The sequence below is a fragment of the Onychomys torridus genome, chromosome 7 (assembly GCF_903995425.1).
Source record: "Onychomys torridus chromosome 7, mOncTor1.1, whole genome shotgun sequence".
Classification (NCBI taxonomy): Eukaryota; Metazoa; Chordata; class Mammalia; order Rodentia; family Cricetidae; genus Onychomys; species Onychomys torridus.
The window spans coordinates 76,166,624-76,189,589 of NC_050449.1; the positions used below are offsets into that span (position 1 = coordinate 76,166,624).

General features: G+C 35.2%; 1 protein-coding gene across 1 annotated transcript in view; it reads right to left on the reverse strand.

Moving 5' to 3' along the window:
* Positions 1-22,966, reverse strand: part of LOC118587053 (pleckstrin homology domain interacting protein) — a 118,839-nt gene that overhangs the window by 26,300 nt on the left and 69,573 nt on the right. Inside the window, exons 19-27 of the mRNA XM_036192660.1 lie at positions 22,159-22,342; positions 17,808-17,925; positions 14,724-14,864; positions 11,321-11,397; positions 8,484-8,715; positions 3,779-3,898; positions 1,584-1,691; positions 1,044-1,168; positions 835-917 (exon numbers count right to left, since the gene is read on the reverse strand). Of these exons, the coding sequence (XP_036048553.1) occupies positions 835-917; positions 1,044-1,168; positions 1,584-1,691; positions 3,779-3,898; positions 8,484-8,715; positions 11,321-11,397; positions 14,724-14,864; positions 17,808-17,925; positions 22,159-22,342 (1,188 nt within the window). The remainder of the gene's footprint in view (positions 1-834; positions 918-1,043; positions 1,169-1,583; positions 1,692-3,778; positions 3,899-8,483; positions 8,716-11,320; positions 11,398-14,723; positions 14,865-17,807; positions 17,926-22,158; positions 22,343-22,966) is intronic.

Genomic DNA, 22,966 nt, shown 5'->3' on the forward strand with positions numbered 1-22,966 from the left:
TATCTTCTGGATTCCTACTTCCTAGAGACTGCTGTACATTTCCCCGTGCTGAACTCTGGTTTCTTAAGAAGATGTCATAGTTCTCTTCTGTTTTACCCCTTTCCTCTCTTTCAGGTAAGCAAACAGAATACCCTTCACTCTGGAGTTTAATGTGTGTCATTAGAGTTTCTGTTTACTCATGCTCTGTCCTCTTCCTTCTCCCACTTACACCAAGTCTTACCCGATCAATCAAGAAAACAACATGCCAGTGTCTTCCAGGAGCACCAGGAAAAAAACAACTGATATACCAACGTAGACAATTGTTAAACCATGCCATTTATACATATACTACAATTCCCTCCAAGAGAGCAAACAATGGTTTGTTTGAAATTAAGAACTAGTCAATGAATAACATTCCCATTTGCATAATTTAAATAAAATAACTTAAAAGTGTGGTAACCTATGATTTTACAATTTCAGATAGCTATGAACAATACAATCAGTTTAATGTTCAAAATTCAAGCTCAAAATTTTAACTCATGCTATCCAAACACAATTTTTATTATTAATATGATCAGGTAAATAATTTAACACATAAAACAGCTAAAAGGAAAAATCCTAAAATAATCTTGTAACGTTTAACCAAATGGAACAGAACAGGTTTCATTTTGAAATGTAAACATCAAGTAAATTAAAGTATTTTCTTTCTCAAAACTTAAAAACGGCACTTTACTATTGGCATATTTACAATTTATTAAAAAAAAAAAAGGCTCCCCTAACTACAAAAAATAGTAAGTTATTTACAAAGGAAAGAAAATATACAGACTACCTGTGACTTCTCAATCAGTTACCCACCTATATTCCACCGCCTATATTTTGCGTCATCAAATTGTTGTCTCAAGACTAGGAAATCTATAACGTCAGGCATATCATGGTATCTATTACAAATAGAAACAGACTGATTAGGTCACACACCTAAAAATATCTAAGGTACGTTCACATTTATTTCAATCTTGAAAAATACTCCAGTACTATCAAAGCACTGCCTTGGTATCAGTCCTTACTTCATGGTAAATGATCCACCGGTCAGTTTACCAGTATCAGGATCTAGAAAAGCAAGCTTAAGGCAGCAAAGGGTAGGCAATCCCACTTCATACTTGATACCAACGATCTTCATCAGTTCTTGTTCCTACAATACAGAAAACAAGAATTATCTCTGCAGAATAAACGGTGCTTATGCAGGCCAGAGGTGGATGCCAGGGTTTTCTTGAATACTATCTGTTTTATTTAGAGACAGGAAGTCTCTGATTGACCCTGCAACTCGCTGTTCTGGCTGCAGTCTGACCAGCTTGCCTAAGTCTCTGCCAGTGCCAACAAAGCACTGAACTAAGAAGATGGAGTGGCCCAAACAAAAGGCACCACCCCTACACTTCAGGGGTACCGAGGAGCTGAACTCCGGCCCCCACATTTCCATGGAAGCACATTTTCAACTGAACTGTTTCTCCAGCATCATATAATTTCTTACAGTCCAAAGAGTAAACCACACAACTTCCTTCATAATTTAAAATGTATTTTTTACATCAAGAAATATGCCAATATCATACCCTTAGTTCCATTTTATGCCATGGCTGTTTTTTAGGATTGATACTATAAATTTTATTTTTCCGGGCCATTTCAACATATGCTTCATGTCCTTGTCGGAAATAATATACCTAAAATAAATAAATAAAAATCAAAACTAAAGGTGCAAAACAACACTAACATTGAAAATCTAATTTAGACACTATACAGAAATTCTAATACAAATTTTTAAATGTTATTCCTCAAGTTGTCTAAAGACAATCAAAACTTAAGCATTCTAATTAAAAATTCCTTTGCATATATAATCAGAAAATTAAGATGTATAGCTTTTTTATTTTTACTTTATTTTATTTTTGAATTCAAAATAAGTTAATCTGTGTGGTATAAGAAAGTCATTTATGCTGGGCGGCGGTGGCACACGCCTTTAATCCCAGTACTTGGGAGGCAGAGCCAGGCAGGTCTCTGTGAGTTCGAGGCCATCCTGGTCTACAGAGTGAAATCCAGGACAGGCACCAAAACTATATAGAGAAACCCTGTCTCGAAAACAACAACAACCGGGGGGGGGGGGGGGGGGGGGACGACGACCCACCAAACAAATGAAAAACAGAAACAAAAAAACAGGAAAAAGTCACTTATAACCAGGGTTTAAACTATATGGTTATATTCTTTTGTTTTTATTTTTTAAATCATGTGTTTATACATATGCAGAAGACTTTGAAACTGAACATGTATTTTCAGATGTTTTATCTAGCTTGATCCTTAATGTGCTAACTCCTAAGTGCACAAACATGTATATGCATCTCTATTTCAAGATGAAACTTAAGTGACCCCTAGCAGCTGTCCTGCAAAACAGGTATCTGAAGAGTCTGCCACTACATATTTCGCTCATTAATAAAAGTAGAAACGTTAGTTTACATTTTTATTTTGGAGTTTTGGCTATCTATATGCGTGTCACATGCAAGCCTACTAGTGTCTGCAGGGCTCAGAATAGGGGCATCTGAGTTCCTAGGACTGGAGTACAGAAGGTAGAGCTGCTATGTCGGTGCTGAGCATTGAACCTGGGTTCTCTGCAAGAACAACAGTGTTTTTAATTTCTGAGCCAAATCTCGAGTCCAGAAAAGCTTAAACTGTGTCTAAATGATCAGTAATATTTTCAGTAGTCACTATCCTACATATTGTCATTCTATTTTTTACTGCTCCTCTTGCTTGAAGAGTCACTGGAGTGAGCAGTGTTATGACACCAATTTCAAACTCAGATGGGGTGAAGGCTCAAGCCCCACAACTGAAAAGACCATCTAAATAGAAAACAAGTCCTCCCATGTTATTTTAATGCTACATCATTTGTTAAGAAGTATCATTGTAAAGGTATAGTAACAGTTGTTGAGGCAAGAAGGATCATTAAATAAATAAATCATTCCAGAGTTTTCTTTAAATTCACTCTTCCACTCATTTCCATTGTAAAATTGTTAGTTCCTACTTTATAATATCAATTAACTGTGCTTTGAAAAAGGAAGCCTCTATTTTAAGTATTTTTACAGTTAGTCTGTTGGATGCTAGGTATCATCTGTTCAATCTGTATAAAAATGAGAAAATAATATACTGAGAAATTCTGATATAGTCTTAAATTAATCTCAAATTCTTTTTTTTTCCCACCCTCCACCCCCGAGACAGTTTCTCTGTGTAGTTTTGGAGCCTGTCCTGGATCTCACTCTGTAGACCAGGCTGGCCTCAAACTCACAGGGATTCGCCTGCCTCTGCCTCCTGAGTGCTGGGATTAAGGGCATGTGTGACTACCATCCGGCTTCAAATTCTTAAGTACAGTCTTATTTGGGATTTGGGGGAAGGGCAGAAATGATATAAAAATAGTACTCATAAGAAAATCTCGAAAACATTTAAAAAAAACTATAATAGTAGCAAGAAACCTTAAAACAAAAAGAAATGAAAAACAGCAATTAAATCCTTTTGTTAAAATACGCCAGTTTTAAACATGGCAACTAAGTCTCTATTCTGTCATACTATTTAAATTATCACATATTTATAGGAGTCCTGATGAATATCATTACTACGTCCTTGGTTGTATTTTTGCAATACTAACATGAGATTTGTTTAGGAACCTACTGCAATCTTCTAGAAGTGTGTTTCAAGAGCTATAAAAGATACTGATGTTACTACTTGAAAAAACATAGGTAATTTAAAAAATTTTAAAGTTTAGAAGTACCTCATCACCCATTTGTGGCACAAATGGACATCTTCTGGGAAGTGTATCTGTAATCCACGTTGAAGGCAACCATTCTTCTAATGTAAGACCATTTTCAGTTAGTTCTCCTACAGCCAATCTCTGAGAAAAGTGTGGAACAGCATTAGTAGTATCTTAAAATACAAGGAAATGACATCTGTACAAAGATTTTATTCTCTAGCATTAAAACCTTATTTTAGAAAAGCAGCAGACCTAGCAACAGTTATTTAACTTTTCCAAATCACTGATGGAGAGCTGGAGACTAAAGCAAAATGCAGTCTTCACAAAACTCTCTAAAATTACCCTTATAGACACCAAACTATAAACTCTTGAGGTTTCTTCCCCTTTCAAAATAAGTTATCTTATAAACAGTACATATAGCAAGTTAAAATGTGCTCAACAGTCTTAAAACTCCTAGACTTGGGGTGATAGTAGTAACTAAGTGAGATTAAGTAGTACTGAGGATCCAGAAAGCCAACTGCTTTCATGACAGCCATAATTACTTCCATGAATTGGACATTACACTTCTAAATAACCTAAGAATAGTCTCATTAATATGTAATCATCCACTCACACTTATTCTTTCTCTTACTTTTTCTCTATCACTCATTCTATTTCTTTTAGACATGTAGCCCAGGCTTCTAACTTGCTCCATAGTAGAGTCTGACCTTGAATTCTTAATCATCTTTCCTTTCACTGCCTCACTGCTGGCATACAGGAGCATCCCTCAAGGAAAGGTCTCCCTTCTTGAAAGTAGTCATTTCGTTCTTTTACTCACCTATGCACTTCCCACCAACAATGGTCTAATGACAATAGCCTTTATATTATATTACATGCATGGAAAATGAACTAAAAAAAATCCACTAAAACCTAAGTAGAGAAACTTTATGCAAGAGATTAAAATGAGCTTGAGTGTAACTAAGAGTTGTACACTTTATTTTGTTATGGTTTGTTTAAGCAAATTAACACTGTATGAATGAAAATCAAGCTGTGTTCTACGTACAGCTAAACCACACTGAATGGGATTGGTATCATACAGAAGAAGCAATACCATGGTAGGAGACATTCCTAGAATTATTTCACAATATACATTTAACTCTTATTCCTATTGATCACACGTGGCATTTTTCAATTTAATGCCTCCGGAGTGCTCTCATCTTGAGGAACTTGAAGAACATGGTGAAAAAGGAAAAGCCTTCGATAATTTTTCTATGTAAGAGATGGTTTCACTGGAAAATTGTAGACTTAAAAACTTAAGAGCAGCCGGTGGTGGTGGTGCCCACCTTTAATCCCAGCACTTGGGAGGCAAAGGCAGGCGGATCTCTGTGAGTTCAAGGCCAGCCTTTGTAGCCTGGGCTACAAAGCGAGTTCCAGGAAAGGCGCAAAGCTACACAGAGAAAGCTGTCTTGAAAAACCAAACAAACAAACAAACAAACAAAAAAAAACAACTTAAGAGCTGACATTATTTTAAAAGGATGGCTGAATGTGTAAGGAGTAACAGCAAATGACCTACGGTCAAAAAGCACTATCTAACAAGTATTTTATTAATCAAGTTTTACTGAAACATAGCCACGCATATTTGTTTTGTATATCATACAAGGCTACTTTCATGCTATGTTGGTAGAATAGCTAGCCCTTTCTTTTAGGAAATGTGATTATCTTCATAGTATTGGGAGGTGCTAAGCAAGCAGCCAAGGCACAGAAGCAGCCAGCTGTGACATCTAAGGACTACAACAACCAACATTGCAAGACATCCCTAAGGGTACGGTAGTACTCATATCTTATTAGTAGCCAAGAGCTGTCAAAGTGTACAAGGTAGGACAATCATGTACAGGAGGACAATCATGCCTGGCACTAGAAATCTAGTCAACCACACAAGGCTAGTGTGGTCATGGATCTTAAAAGGACAACCTACTACTGCCACCTTACTGAAAAAAGCATAATTCATGACTGCCATCTAAATCCGCAGATAAGTGTAGCTCCTACCCTTCATTTAAAAAGCTTTGCTTTGCAACATGCTCTCGGGTGGAGGTAGGTACAAGACACTGAGATCCCAGCTCCTTCTCTCTCCTAGTCACAAAGAGGTGAGTACACACATTCCCCACCATGAATATTCTGGCCTCAAAACATCAAGAGCCAACTTAACAGAAACTAAAACCTTGGAGCTTATGAGCCCAGATAAATCAATTCTCCTTTTGTAGCTATAATCTTATCCAAGCAACAAGAATCGTACTAACACAGACCCCCAAACCCATAAATTTAATCTCAAACAGCTCTGAATTTACTAGTTTTATATACTGAGGTTGTGTTCAAAGGTTTGCTTAAGAAGGGTTTGTTTTTTTTTTTTTGATAAAAAAGGAATAGCTCAACTATGATATATTAAATAGGCAGTTATTTCTCTCAATAAAGAAAGTATCCGTAGCTAATAAGTATTACAGAAGGTATAAACTGTATATTAAATAGGAATAACCAAACGTGTAACTAAGATTTTTGGCATCATGCAGAATCATAAAGACACATTTTATTACCCAGTGATGCCAAGGGAAGTTTAAGTATTTGGCTGAAGCAAATTTCTGTCACTGAGTATTTTACTATTACAATGCATTATGTATTTTTCAAAACTTCCTGATTTGTTACTTCAGATTTTCTTATTTTGGAGGTATAGTTAACTTTATTTCCATAGATGTCTAGGAATGCTTTTAGACTGACTAAAATATTTTTCAATTTGATTTCTGAAGAATTATCTCTAAAATATATGGCATTTCTTTTACTTTTGGGACATTAGAACATAATGTTAATTACACATTAGTTTCAGAATAAGGATTATGGCTTTCACTTATTTTCATTAATCACATTACTTTATAAACTGAGTTCTGAAGAGTTTATTGAATTTGCTGAAGAATGCTTTTGTTACCGTTTTCTATATCTACCTTATGCTTTGCTTAAGTCAGTCATATGGAAAATACCCTCATTTTTTTCATATACTCAGTAATGCACTTCTTACTTGCTTAGTGAGTGCGTTTCAATCTGCATGGTACTCCTAGGAAGGAGACACTGTTGTGCTGCCTGACACAACTCGAAGTCTATGTAACAAACAAATTTACTGTCCTGCTATGGAACAAAAGTCCAGTCAAAAGAAACACTCCATAATATCTTACTCTCGTTAAAGCATGCTCCATAAACAGATCCTGGTACGATATTATGACACAGCCAAACAACAGAAATAAAATATTCCACACAGGAGATTCAAATACAACACTGGCACCGACTACATTCACCATCACTCATAAGGCACAAACTGAGGACAAATGTGCCATTGTCTTCTGTAAAGCTTCCTCACAAAATACAAAGGAGGTAAAAAGAACCAACACTTCACTCTGAAACTAAATTATCACAACTCATAATTATAGAGGTGAAATAAATATGAATTCAAACAATGAAAATCAAAGAATTAAAACAACACAACTAGATTCTTATAATTTTCAAAGCTCTTGGAAACAAAAGAGCCAGAGCACACTAGTATTTAATTCTACAAATGATAACACATTTACTGCTAAATAAAATTTAAAAAATAATTCTTTTTTAACTTTTTGGTGGGGGAGGCTATCTTTTTACATAGGCTTAGTTATTCTGGAATTTGCTATGTAGATTAAGCTGGCCTCAAATTCATAAAAATTTGCCTGCCTCTGTCTCCCAAGTGCTAAGATTAAAGACATGTAGACATGTTTAACTACACTCAGCTAAGAATAGGTAAACACATATTTTTAAATTTTTTTCTATTTACCCAAATATGTCCATTTACTATAGTATTATCTTTAAATTAAAAACAAAAGTTCTGTGTGTGTGTGTGTGTGTGTGTACCACATGTGCCACAGTACACATTTGTAGGTAACAGGACATGGGCAGAGATCAACTCTTACTTCTACCATATGGGACCCAGAGATCAAACTGAGGTGGTCAGATTTGGTTGATAGCAAGCATCTTCACCTGCTGTCTCCATGAGCCATCCCCCAGACACTTACTACAGTATTTTATTTATTTCAGAGAAAAAAAACAAACTGTCTTACTCCCATTTCCTGGTTAAAGATTTTTAACTTTATGCGTCCTGGTTTTCTGTTTCCTTTTTCCTTTTCTCTACTCTCAAATTATCCAGACTCATTAAGTCACCAAACACATTACTATGTTTATTGTTTACATACTGTACTTAAGGAAAACTTGCTATAAGAAGTGTATTGTACCGAATATTTGATTTGTATTTGCTTTATGGTCAACTATGACAAGATGCTTTATTTATATTTCATGTGATATCTCCCCTGGAGTTTCTCTGTATTTTTAGCAATGACAATTAGGATAGTTAAATATAAAGACCACTGGTAGAAAAAAATCCATTTTATACCATTATTTTACTTACATAAATAAATCTCACTGGATCTAAAGAATATGTTTTAAAATTAAATGCTCAAATATTTAAACTATGGTTATGTTCTGAGTAACATTCTTAGGTGTCTGAGTAAACACTTGTGTCAACATAATCTCCATGTACTTTACTATTGCTTATTATATAATTCTGAATTTTTTTATATTATTTGTTAACAAACCTCAAAGACACTTATGTTGGATTTTTCACATTTATGCTTTAAAGCACTTCCCCAGAAAAAAAGACTAGACTTAAAAATTTTATATCAACCTTTTGTTTTCTTTCTTTGGGCTTTTTTTTCTTTGGTGATGTTGGTCCATCTTTTTCTTCATTTGCTTTTTTTCTTTCCTTTTTAATATGTTTTTGTTTCTGATTTTCAGATTCATCTTCTTCATCTGAACTACTTTCTGCTTTCTTAGTTTTATGCTTAGGAACTTTCTTTGGTGGCTGCAAATTAATTCCAGCATCTGCTGTCCAATCAGAATAATCACTGGAGTAGTCACTAGAAGGAGAGAAGCAACTTAAATCACATAGGGTACAGTTTTAAGAGCATTTTATAAAAAATATATTAAAAGATTTAAAAATTAAAAAAGCATAAATGAACTAAAAGTTATTTCATTTTGATCAACTCCTCATAACCTTCATTATCTAAAAACAAATTTTACAACTTTCTATGGAAAAATAAATTTAAACCTTTTATACTTTTACGAAGCATACTGCTTTGCATATATATGTCAATAATACTTGGCATACAAGAAATAAGGAATGGAGTATCATCTTTTTCAGTTCAAACAGAAGTTAGAAAGAGCCCTGGAGAGCCAGAATGCACATACCATAATAAGCAAACACAGGGGTTTCTTTTATAGGGGATCTTGGAATTCTTTTTAGTCTCTAAAGTGCTTGGACTGAAGCCTTGTAAGCATTCTTCTACTGAACCAGCCAAAGTATGAAATTACTTTGTATTTTTAAGACAGGGCCTAACTATGTCTGGCTGGCCTTCAACTCACAGAAACCTATCAGTCTCTGCCTCCAGAGTTCTGGACTTAAAGGCATGCACTAACTAGCATGCCTAGCTTAAGGATAAAGTTCTCAACCAATGGGAATTCTCATGGTGGCAGATACTGAATTGGCAGCTAAAAAGTGTGTCTATGCAGTAGGAAGGTAGAACTCACAAACGTTTACTTAGCATGTAAAATGAATTTCAGGGTAGAAGTGTGGTAAAATCTCTTTTTTTCCCCTAGCATACAGGAAGGCCTAAGTTTGTTCAACTCCAGGACCACAGTAATATATTTAGTGAATATTATTTTATTTATCCTTCCATTATGGAGAAACATACAAGATGAACTCTCTTACATGCCACTATCAATGCTTGCATTATTGTTACATTTTACCTTTATAAATATAATAGTCCTGATAGGGCACCCTACAAATGTCTAGCTATACTGTCTCTTAAACATTTTAGTACATTAAAATATTTGCTTCTTCTGCATAGATTTCTAATTATAAATGTCTTAAAGACATGAGTTAGAGTATGTTAAAATTTATAATCACATTACATTAAAGCACTAGCTTTATGTGAGGACTGATCTCATAGTTCCCATATTCATCAGTAAGCTAAGAGCACATTTTTGAACAGTAGTTTTACTCTATCACTGCCTTCTCCGTAGTTTTGATTGTCAGTTACCTGACTCTTTGTGAGAGTAATCATTCCACATCAGAATCAAAGAAATAAAGTGCGTTCTAATATGATCTGATTTTTCAAATGACATTCTTGTTGGATTTTTCTGGCACCTCCCTATGTAGTTCTGGCTGGCCTGGGTTTTACTCTGCATGCCAGGCTGGCCTCAAGTTTGCAGAGATTCTCTTTTACCTACTTCCAAGTGCTAGATAAACCTGCGTGACACCAAGCACAACCTTTAAAATGGCTTTCAAAAAATATAAATAATGTTTTCAAACTCTCACTTCTCTAGTATGGGTTTTCTTCAACTTATGAGCATCAGGTGCCAGTCACTGGAACATTCAGTTCTTCAGAGAAGCTCTGATGACAAAATAAACAGACACCACAGAAGCCGTGTTGTCCCCACCTGCCAGCACCGCCCGTGCTCTTTCCTAAAGAGGGCTGTGCTGTCTCCTGGTTTAAACTGCACTATGTCTAAAAGAGCTGCTGAACCAACAGAATGCAAGCTTGTTTTCACTGCTCAGCTTCAAAACCAGAAAACTATTAAACACAATCTAGAGACACCTGTGTATCATTATTAAGAATCACTACTGAGAGCCAGGAAAGCCTTTTATACTAGAACTGGTAAGAATCTCATAGAAATCCTACAGCTTCCACTGAATGTTTCCTTTGGAAGTCTATTTTAGGAACTGCTAAAGGAGGAAAAAAAAAATACAAGGAATAATTAATAATTTCCTCGCCCAAGGGTGTATTCCCATTGACCATTAAAACCTTGTAATGTAGCTAAGGCTATTAGGCCTTTAAAAATGTGAAATTCCACCATAAGTAGCTGAAGGATTTCTCGCTGGCATAATAAAAACAGGACGACAGTAGAAAGATGCAGTTTCTTTTCATTGATGGTAGAGAAATTAGTAATATCCCATAAATCATCCACGTAAGAGCTAATTCAATAGGAAGCCCTCTTTACTTTTATAATCTGAAGCTTAGACATTCCTCAAAACCGGGCTGGAGAGATGGCTCAGGAGTTAGGAGCACTGGCTGCTCTTCCAGAGGAACTGGGTTCAATTCCCAGCACCCATGTGACAGCTCACAACTGTCTGTAACTCCTGTCTCAGGAAATCTGACACCTTTACATAAATGCTAATAAAATAAAATTACATAAATTTTTTAAAATCCCTCAAAACCAGCAATGAAGCTAATTTGTAATTCTGTATGGTAAATCCATCACTCAGAAATACAATAACAAGTAAGCAGATGAGTTAAAAAAAAAAACATCACTTTTCAAATCTAGTTGCAATTTTTCTTTAAAGACATATCAGAGAAACAAATCTAAACTTTTGTTAACCAAAAGACCCTTCAAATAACTTTACACCCACGATGTGGAGGGTAGCGGTGGGGCAGTGGCAAAGTCAAACCCCTTCCCTTGTACCTGGAACTGCCATCGCTGTGCCATGCTCGCTCCTCTTCCTCAGACGTCCCGCCACTGACGGCAACCACTTCACCTTCCTGAGAGGGAACACCGATTTCATAAGGTGATGCCCACAACAGGAGGACATCGAAAAACTGACTTGGTAAGTAGAAAAATACGACTTTTGTATTTTTATTCAAAAAAGTTGAAACAAATGTTCACTATCTATTAATAAACAGATTCAGAACACCTCTCGGATAAAGGCCACGTTTCATTTTATTTTATTTTTTAAGTGCAAGGTTTGGGACATCTGCATCTGTAGCCTTGTTTCTCTTTCATGTTTCCCCAAGTGCTAGAATTACAGATTTATACCAAAAAAAGGCTTCATTTTTAAAGAAATTAATTAAAATGACTAACGCCACAGTTAATATCTGAAACTTATTTATACTTTTTGAATCTTTTTGAAAGCTGTTTTCTTTGCAGATGCTTTCAGAATATTAAAATTAGTTACATTTTACTTATTATTGAAACAACTTTACAGAACAGTACATTCCATCTCCAGCCTTATTTTATCCAATGGGAGATAATTACAACGACAAAAAAGACACAAACTGATTCACCTCTTAGTAACTATTAAAAGTTCAGAGAATATTATGGGTGAAGCTATTTTTTTTCATAAGGCTGTTATCTTTTGTTATACATCTTACGTAGCCTTTTAAACATTAATTATGTGTATGAGTGTTGTCTTATGTTTGTATTTGTACCACGTGTGCCTGCTGCTTGGAGGTCAGGGACAGTTAGTTGTAAGCTTCCATGTAGGCACTGGGACCCACAAGAGCAACAAGGGCTTTTAACTGCTGAGCCACTTTTCTAGCAACAGAATACTTTACTTTTTAAATTTTTAATTAGAATATAACTATATCATTTCCTCCTCAAAACTTAGCTCCCTCTCACTGGCCTTTTTATTACTGTTTATTTATATATTTATTAAAAATAAACATATACATGTAACCAGCTGAGTCTGTTTACTGCTGCTTAATTATGTATTTTTTAAGGGAAAAAGTATTCCTATTTTGGTGTCTTAGTGAAGAATGGTAAGTCTATAACCATGCAAGTGTTTAGGTAAACTAACTGAAATCTATAAATAAATGATAGGGTTTTTTTTTTAAATATTTCATTTCCTTTCCTTAAAGGAAAAGAGTTACTTTTCTACATTCAAAACATTAAAAGATATTTCAACCAAAAAAGCTAGGCTTCCTTCCATTAAGAATTATTTTATATTAACATATTCCAATTTTTCTAAAAAATTTACTTAACTGCTATAAAAGGATGCTAAACTTGACTGAAATGTTCATGCCACTTATGTAACTGTCAAAATACCCAAGTTCCTAATAAACTGAATAGTAAAAGTATTTTATAAAATTTTGTATTTAAAGGAACATTATAAATCTCTCAAAAAGCAAATGATTTGTACATGCGTACTTAATATTCTTTGGTCTTCTTAAATGATCAAAAGACGGGCAAGGAAAGACCTACTGACAAGGCTGAAACAGGGTATCACTGGGCTTAGGTTTGACTAATACACTGTCTCAATAAAAATCCAACCTTGGGGTTGGGGATTTAGCTCAGTGGTAGAGCGCTTGCCGAGCAAGCACAAGGCCCTGAGTTGAATCCTCAGCTCTGGGGGGGGAAAAAAATTCATCAAACCTTCCCCTGAATTTCTCGTATCAGGTTTAATTGGTAGTTTTCTTGTTTTGGTAGACTAACTTGGCTATAACAGAATTTAATGCCACTGCATAGTAATGTAATTTTTTAGGTAACTATAACATTGTGGAAAGTACTGCAAGGCCATTGGGTTATTCTTGGAAGAGTATGTAGACTTAGAAGAAGTAATTACTCTTCTAAGAAAGCGCAGAAGGCAGGCCTGTGGAAGGCAGCTAAATCTGACTAAAACCTACCAAATAAAAAAGGAGAAAATTTGCTTGCAAAGGAAAGTGACTATAACAGCTGGTTTATTCTGGCTAATGAGAAAACAGCTCTTTCCTTCTCTCAAGAATCTTCTTCACTATTCAAAAACCTAGTCTGTAAGAAAATTAAAAAATAATAAATCCTGCTGGAAAAAAAAAAATCACAGAATGATAACACTGAATTTTTTTCCCCTCTTTTTAACTTAAGGTAATGTTTTTTTTTAGAGATGGGGTCTCAACATTATTGCCAAAACAAGCCTCAAATTTCTGGACTCAAGTGCATCCTGCTTCAGTCACCTAAGTGCTGGACTGCAGAAATATTATTTCATGGTACCTGAGATTTGCAGATTAACTTACACTGTGGATAGGGTCATCCCAGATACTCAAGAAAATTCTTAAATATGCTTAAAACAAGATACAACTTGGTTTCAAAATAGAGTAACTATCACTAGGGTAAATTCATCCTCAAGATTAAAACACAATAGGAACTATGAAAGGAGGAGAAAGGATTTAGATTGAAGGCCTATGTAAAATAGTTGATGTTTGCTGACTGACTTAGCTTAAAAAAATGTACAACTTAGTAGGGACAACACCTGTAAAGAAATCTGTGCACAAGTAGTAGTAAAAACATTAAGAAGTGCTGAATTTGTTACTGAGGTTAAAAAGTAACCAAAATGGTCAACTGCTTCTAATTACTGTTAGTCACACTAAACCAGGCATTATGGTACCAATTTCATGACTCAGCTTTCATGTAAAGAGAACCTCATTTAATGATTAGTCACCATTTAACAGTTACATGTATGTGAAGTTTAAATATCTTTGAACCTCAGAACCCTTACAGGATGCGGCGGTTTGAAGAAAACGACACCCAAATGGAGTGGCACTATCAGAAGGTGTGGCCCTGTAGGAGGAAGTGTGTCACCATCAGGGTGGGCTTTGAGATCTCTTTTACTCAAGCTTCACTCAGTGTGACTGTCAGTCAACTTCTTGTTGACTCAAAAATGTAGGACTCTCAGTTCCAGTACCATGTCTGCCTGTATGACACCTTGCTCCCCACCATGATAATGGAATGAACTTTTGAACTGTAAGCAAGTCACCCTAATTAAATGTTTTCCTTGTAAGAGTTGTCATGGTCATGGCATCTTCTTATAGTAATAAAAAACCTAAGACAGGATTTCCATTAATTAGTATTTGTACTTAACAAACTATTACCAAGGTATTCTAAAATTTTACCAAATAGAACTAAGAATAATTAACCAATAAGGACTATTTGTTTTTAAATCTGACACTGAATATGTGACCTCTCTGGAAGTAGGTCTTCAGTAAATGAAAGACATAGCTACTATAAAACCTAAACTACCATATCAAAATTATATCAATGAATGCACAAAATGAAAGTCAAATTTGAAAAGTAAGTTCAAGTGAAGGAGAAATTTGTGAATGTGCTAAGGTCTTACATCTGAAGAACTTGTCCCATTTTCTACATCCTCCAAGGGCCTGGGCACTTCTTCCAGTGCAGATCTTGTGCGGTAATTGTGTTGATTTGCTTGTTGCTTTTTGGAATCCCCAACATCCAAGAAATGCTCATGAGCATGATTCTGGAAGAAATAAAATGAAATTTATTCACAATAGATTTTAAGGAATAGGTTTTCTAGTTTAATACTTATATTATGGAAAAAATCATACATATTTTAAAATATCACTAAAATTTCTGAAATAAATCTCAGAAAGTCAGCTACACGTTGGGCATAATGGCTACCTCCTTTAGTCCCAGCATTTAAAAGGCAGGGGCAAGTGGATCTCTGTGAATTCAAGGACAGTCTCAATTATATAACGAGTTCCAGGGCAACCAGGACTATATAGAGATCTTGACTCAACCCTTACCCTCACCAAAAATAAGTCATCTGCAGATAGGCACATACAAACCATCAAGAAAATATTGACCAACAGTGACAGAAATATATTCAAATATAACATGCTCCTAGAGTGAAAAGCAGAGCGCATCATATCCATAATCACAAACCTTGTCACAGAAAACTGGATGCTATGAAAAAGAACCAGCTAAAGATCCTTAAAATAAAAAACTAATCATTTAATTGGTAATGGGGAAAGGCAGTAGGTTGACCATACAGACTGATTCTCTCACTCACTGTCATAATTTCAAACAAGCTAATTACTGCTCAAAGCTTCAAATAAGAACAAATTTGAATGATTCACAAATGCCTGGAAAACACAGTACTTGGAAGGAAGGTTGGGGCAAGAAGCTCCAGAGCCGAGACCCTGCCTCAACAACAACAAAACGAACACAAAAAACAAAACCATAAAACAAAAACCCATCCCAAACAACGTTTTATGGTTTCAGAACTGAGTTGAACAAAAAAAAAAAAAGAAAAGAAAAGAAAACTTAAATTAGACATATCAAAGTCAAACCTGAAAATACAAAAAGTAAAGCCAAGGACTAATAATTGCCCTAAAACCATGAACTTCAGAGATGGCTCAGCTGAGAGCACTGGCTGCTCTTGCACAGGACCAGAGTTGAGATTCTAGCATCCACACAGCACTCACACAGTCAGTTATCACTCCAGTTCCAGCGGTTCTGTTTAATTCTTTGGCTTCCACTGGCATTGCATGCATGGAGTGCACATACATACAAGCAGGTAACCATTCACAAAACAAATCAATCTTTTTTAAAAAATGAACCTGACATTAGACACTAAGAAGAGAACAGCAGAAAAAAATCTGACAAAGTAATTTTGAACCTAAAATTATATCTTCACTACTGAAAAAAGTGAAAGGGATGTTCACAAACAAAGCCAAGTGTCACTCCAAACACATCTGTTCTAAATTTTATAGAAATCTTAGAAAGTATGTAAAGGTATAAAAAGGAAATAATGTTCTACTTTGTCAAACACTGATAAATCCACTATTAAGAATTTAATATATCATTCCTTTCACTTAGCATAAAAATTTCTAACTACTCAAATTCATGCAATTTAAAATTGCTATGTTCTCATTGTGGAAAATCTCATCCAAAATTTGATACTTCTAATAAGATAAATTCCAAATTTATCTAAGAAGCATTTTAAATGCTTTAATTTGAGACAAGATCACTCATCACACTTGGCTATTTTTAAGTACCTCAATGATTCATACAGTGAACAGAAAGCTGCTGTTAACTAACACTTGTTTTCTTGTCCTTCAACACAAAATGAAATCTACTTATTAAGAGTATCATGTGATGATGCTGTGGCCATTGATAAGTCTGGCATAATGTTATTAAAGCAGTATGAAAGAGCTGTCCTCAGGACAAGCATATATACTCTTCATACTTTTCTCTTTTGACTGACACTTGATCCTATAACCGTAACGAAGAGGCACTCTATCTGTAGATATGTGGTCAATCTTGGAGGAACAGGAAAATGAAGTCTTCAGTTCTCACTAAAAGGGATCATTCTCAACCCTGGGTTGCAGTGGCTTTTTTGATTTTATAAATTTAAATTTTTACTTATGCGTATGTCTGCATACATGGTGCCCATGGTGAGGTCAGAGGACAAGGTGGTGAGGTCAGAGGACAAGGTAGTGCGGTCAGTTTTCTTCCACCATGCTTTCTGGCATCCAATTTAGCTTATCAGGATTGGCAGAAATACCGTACCAGCTGAGCCAATCTTGTCGACCTCTACCAGGGACTTTTATATTTTGGGTTGCGAGTCTAGCCACAGAGATTTTTACATGAAAAATATATTTCAATTTGTTTAAGCCATTGTAAGCTTTGTTTAGATCACTGTTCAGTAATAACAAAGGCTTGCTTAAGAAGCTGTTTCATACACTCTTCCTAAACTTCAGAACTAAGGGCTCTGAAACTTTCCAGCTAAGCTAGAGGAGGGAAAATTCAAGCCTTGCAGGGTAGGACCACTGAAATGACAAAAAGACAAAATGCTAGGGACAACTGACCTGCCTTTATTCTTTATGGGTTTATTTATGTTTTGGCTGTCTGTCTATATGTGAGCCATGTACATGCATTCCTGGTGCTCAGAGAGGCCAGAAGAGAGTGTTGGATCCCTTGGAACTGAAAGCAATTGTAAACCCTGGTGCCCTCTTCCAGCAAGTGCTAGAAACCACTAAGAGAGCTCTCCAGCCATCAACCTACCCACATTAAGAGTGAAAAGGGCTATTCGCTATTCTTTTTAGTAGACATCAGCTAACGTGATTATTAATAACAGATGAGAATAAAACACCAATGTAGGGAAAAATAAAAGTTATGGAACATATAGCTAATGGAAGAACTGAAAAATACTTTCCATACGTTGATTATAGATTATTGAATATAACATATACGTAAAACTTGGCATGGGGAAAAGATATGGTAAGAGATAGGAAATGCAGACACAAAAGTTTTAAGTGAGAAATAAAGTAATCCTAATAAATAACCAGGAAATATAACAATTTTTCATTAGTGTAATTTTGCTTATAATATTAATGCCTATAATTTCAAAAGGAAGGCCTAAAATGGCTATAATATTAAACATCAAATCAATATTTACCTTTGAAACAGTAAGAATTTTATTCTCTTTTGCAACAGTTAGGTGTTTCCTTTTCTCTTCTGACCTGTAACTCTTTATTTCCTCTTCTCCCTTTGCAGTTCTCCACTCTTCTTGTCTACTAAAAGAGAATATTAAAAGCCATAAACATCAACCTACAATGTTACATTGCTTTTCAAATGAATGTTAGTTATTAAGGTAACAATGTGAAGTTACTTCTTACATTTTCTTTCTATGTGGAACACGTGGCTCCGGACATAACTAAAATACTAGAAAAAGATTTTTTTTGATTCTCCCCTCATTTCAAACTGTTTCTGCTGTGGTAGTTATAAATCAAACCAAGTATTAACTGCTAAGAAGTTATATCAAGACACGTTCTTTATTAGGTATATGGCTTGTGCTTAGACAATCTTACATGTCAAACGGTATGTGCAATCTACTAACAGCAGAGCCTTAAGGTTGAACCACCAATTCCTGAAGTACACATAATTTTTCCAGTGACATAGATCAGACCCTAGTACTCAAAAACCAAACTAGGTTCTGTACCAGACATCAGCCTGAAACTAAATAAAAAAGCAAACAAAAAAATATTAACTTTGAATTTTAATTTCATTAAATCCAACTCCTTAGAACTAGAGAATTTTATTTTTACTTTAACTTAGAAGTTTTGTTAACCCGCAAGGTAATTTAATCTTTGAGCTTTTAATTTTTCCCAAGAGATTTTGTAACAGGAAGATAATTAATATTCAAAGCACACATACATTGTTGATACTTTCATACTAGAGCATATTAATACTTTCATTTTACCTAGCCACAGAATCTCTAATGTATCTAGTCATATTTAATGGAAAATGAAGGAAGTTAAAATCTTCAGAAAAGGGACAACTTCAAATTTAAGTTTTTGAGCTTTTTATACTTTTATATTGAAATAATCTTAAATTCATATATAAATGTGAAAAAGAGGGTACAGGACTTCTCTTGCAAAACTACAGTATAATATCAATATCAAGGTCTTGATACTGATGGAAACCACTAATCATGTGGTTTCTCCAGTTTTACTGCTACACATTTTGAATGTTAGTTCTATGCAAATATATTTGTGTAGTGTATATTTACCACAACAATCAATATACAGAATATTCCATCAACATAAAAATGTCTCATTTTGCCCTTTTATTATCATACCAACACTTTCTTCTAATTCCTAGTGGCCACTAATTTGTTCTCCAACCCTGTAACATTAAACATTTCAATAATATTCATAAATAAAACCAAATAGTATGCAACTCTGAAACTGTGTTCATTGAGCATCAGTCCATCAAAACAGATTTATCTAAGTTATTTTATCAATAAGTTGTTCCTCTATAAAGTAGAACACACCACTTTTTGTTTAACCATGTACTACTGAAGGAAATTTGAGTTTGTTCCCATAATTTTTGACTATTGCACTCATGAGCTCATGGCAACTGTGAATACCTTTACAAGACTACTGTGTCCCTCAAATTTTCTGAAGGGATCCACAAAGTCACAAACCTCTCTGAGTAATTACAAGCAATTCATGGTAGCTTTAGGGTAGGGGGCATGAGTTCTCACCCCTCCCTGAGACATTATTGGTAATCAATGGTTGCTGGGGAGGAGTCATTTCCTTCAGTGGTATAGCCACTGGTAAGCTGCCCATGGTTCCTATTAATTACCCCTTACCTATGCTCACTCAAGCAACCATAATCCAAAAAACAAACAAACAAACAAATACAGAAAGTATAAGAGGAAATACTCAAGAAATCAAGGGGACAATGAAAACTACAGGGACAGGGAATGGGGTAAAAATGATCAAAATAATCACACACACATGGAAATGTCAAAATGAAGGCCATTACTACGTATGATTACTATATACTAATAAGAGTAAATTTCCAAGATAAAATTGAGTCATATATGACAGCTGTATAATAAAATGCAAAACAGTATTCCACTACGTGTTATATTTATGTTATCACAAACAAACAAAATCACAAGTACAGCAGTTTTCTCTCTAGTTAACTAGTATTTGATGCTATCTATCACTTATTATTTGAGACAATTTGATAGGTACACAGTAGAATTTCACCGTGGATTTACTCTGTATTTCCCCAGTAACTAAAGGTGCTGAGCTTTATATGCTTAATTTACCATCCTCTTCGGTGAAATGCGGGTTCAGGTCTTTTGCGGTTGGATTTTTTTTTTTAAACAAAGCCCAGCTTCTTGATTTTCTTGCAAAGGGCTGGGGTCACAGGCATGACCCACTTTGTGCAGCTGGACTGCTCTATTTACTACTGAGTTTTAGAAGTTCTTAGATGTTAAGCTACAAGCCCTTTGGCTGGACTTAAATTAGTGTACTCCTCTGCCTCATTTCAGAGCTACCTTGAGGCAAACTTTAAATTGCCTACTAAGTTTAAGTCCTGGAAAGATTTCTAATGGACATATACTGGATGTTGGATCCTTTGACAGTCACAATCTTGCTAGAATTTAGGATTAAAGATTATAAACAAAAGGATAAAGAGATAAAATGGTCAAGAATATGGGAGGAGTGAATATCCCTTATCCTTCATTTTAACAACCTTAACAATCAACTAGCAAATACATCTTTACATTCAATCCTTTCTAGGGAAGAAGAATCAGAATGTTCTAGAATAAAAATGTAGTTATAGCACAACTTCGTCCTACACACTGAATGCAAAGAATACCTTCTAGGCAAACCTGGGAAAACTGTGGCTCATTATCACATGAGTGGAGTTTATTTAGCTTTAATAGGTTAAAATGAAACTAATGCTACATTATTAGTGTAGCATTACACTACACTACATAACATTACTTTAAAAAAAGGTCCGGTTTTCTATTTTCCCTCGATGGTCTTTTTAGTTCAGTTCAGAACTAGTGGTGTTGAGAAGATAAATGCCAGGCGCAGGAGAGATATAATTCAGCAGTTAAGATACTTTTGCTCTTGCTAAGGGTCCAACTTCCATTTCCAACACCCATAGAGTGACTCCCAACCATCTAGAACTCCAGCTCCGGGGAATTTGATGACTTCTTTTCACCTCCACAGACATCAGGCATGAAGGCAAAATGCTTATACAAATAAAATAATAAATTTGAAATTTTTTGAAAGAATCTTACTAATTGAACTTCCTTTAAACCTCAACATTAATTGTTAGAGACTGAAGTTATATATTGTTTATATACCAGATATATATTCAACTCTAAATCCTAACACAAATTCTAAGAATTGCCCAATTATGGAGTGTAACCTATGGGAATATTAACATTTTCTTAAAAAATTAATCATATAATTACTATTACTAAAAGCTAAAAAAAGGCTGGGCAGCAGTAGCACAAGCCTTTAATCTCAGCACTTGAGAGGCAGCGGCAGGTGGAATTCGAGGCCAGCCTGGGCTACAAAGTGAGTTACAGGGCAGGCAGGACTGCTAAACAAAGAAACCCTGTCTCAAGAAACAAACAAACAAAAAGCTCTAAAAACTGAAATTCAAATTCACATTTTGTTAATACTTTTTATTTATTATAATATAGAGGACAGTAGACAGCTTCATATTTATTTTACGGATGTTCTTGTTCATGCACTTACACATACACAAAAGAAATATAAAAAATTTTCTATCGTATACACACTTAAGGATAAAAAGTATTTTCAAATAAACTATTTATGTATTTACCACTAAAAGGTGTATCTTCTTTATGCCTGTGAATAATCTGATGTAAATGATGAGTAAAGAGCACTAAATACCCTATATAATTCTAACTAATGCCATAAAATGTATTTGAAGATATAAACTGAGAGTGGCTGAGAGATGACTCACTGGTTAAAAGAACCTGACTTTGGATCCCTATTATCTGCCCACATACCAGATGTGACACTTGAGTGCATCCTTCACACAGTGCTGGACTATGGGAGAGGACACACACAACACAGGTGAGTCCTTGGCCACTTAGTCCAGTCAGTCAATGAGCTCCAGGTTCAGGCAGTGACCTCATGCCTAAAAATAAGTGCACAATGACAGAGGAAGACACCTGCCATCAACCTTTAGGCTCCACACATGCACATTCAGGCCAAGGATACCAACAGGACAAAGTAAAATTTGAACTGGTACTCAATACTTAGTGAACCTAATTGATGACCTTTCTCCTATCTAAACCCGCCTCAATTCATACCATTTACACAAATCATTCTAGAAAAACAAATTTAGGAATTCATTTTTTGCCTTAAAATACTAACTTAAAAGGAATCACAAGTGTTCTCAAGACTATTAGTCAAAAGGAATGCAAGCAAGTATGGTAAATACCAACTGATAATTCCTCTTACCTAGCTACACCAGCTGAGAGCTCAGGTACCACCACCCTTCGGCTCCAAGCAACAAGATCCCGTTCTGTGGCTATCTCACTTCTGGGGGCGTTGCTGTGCATCTGTCGCACACCTTCAATTTGCCCACTGCGCCTCAATCCTACATTTGGGGGTGAATGCACTTCGGAGGTAGAACTTACAGAGCCTACATAGGGGTAAATCAGTATGGTTATGTTCTGCTTAGACAGTCAACTCACTTAATTTACAACCAAAAGACCAGTATTTTCTTACACACGAAGCTTTTACAGCAAATGATTCAACTACCACTATCATGAACAAAACCACAGGCAAAAGTTTAATGAAAACAGAAATGTGGCTATTCAACTGATTAGATAAATTAATAAATCATAATTATGAAGTGTTAAGTTCAGGTACTGCAAGTACAAAATCATTACTTTAAAAAATATCGCTAAGTCTTTTGGGAATTAAAAAGAGTTCTAGGACATTAACGGCTCACAAATTTAACTTTTCTCTTAACATTAAATAGACAACACATAAGAGTGAGGAACTCAAACTTTGACTTTTACTATGTTTTGAAAATGCTTTAATAAGCTGATTTTTCATGTGACTGTAAGATGACTTGCCCAGAAGGAGTAAAGCACTGGTTTCCATCAAAGCATTAAGGGAGTAGGGTGGTGGTAAACAAAATCTTACTTCTAATGGTTACTTTAGGAAATATGGACTATTCACGTTTTTAAAATTCACCTTTAATGTACAGCCACGTATTTACTCTTCAAAAACGTAATCTTTTGGTAGCCTTTTTCATTTT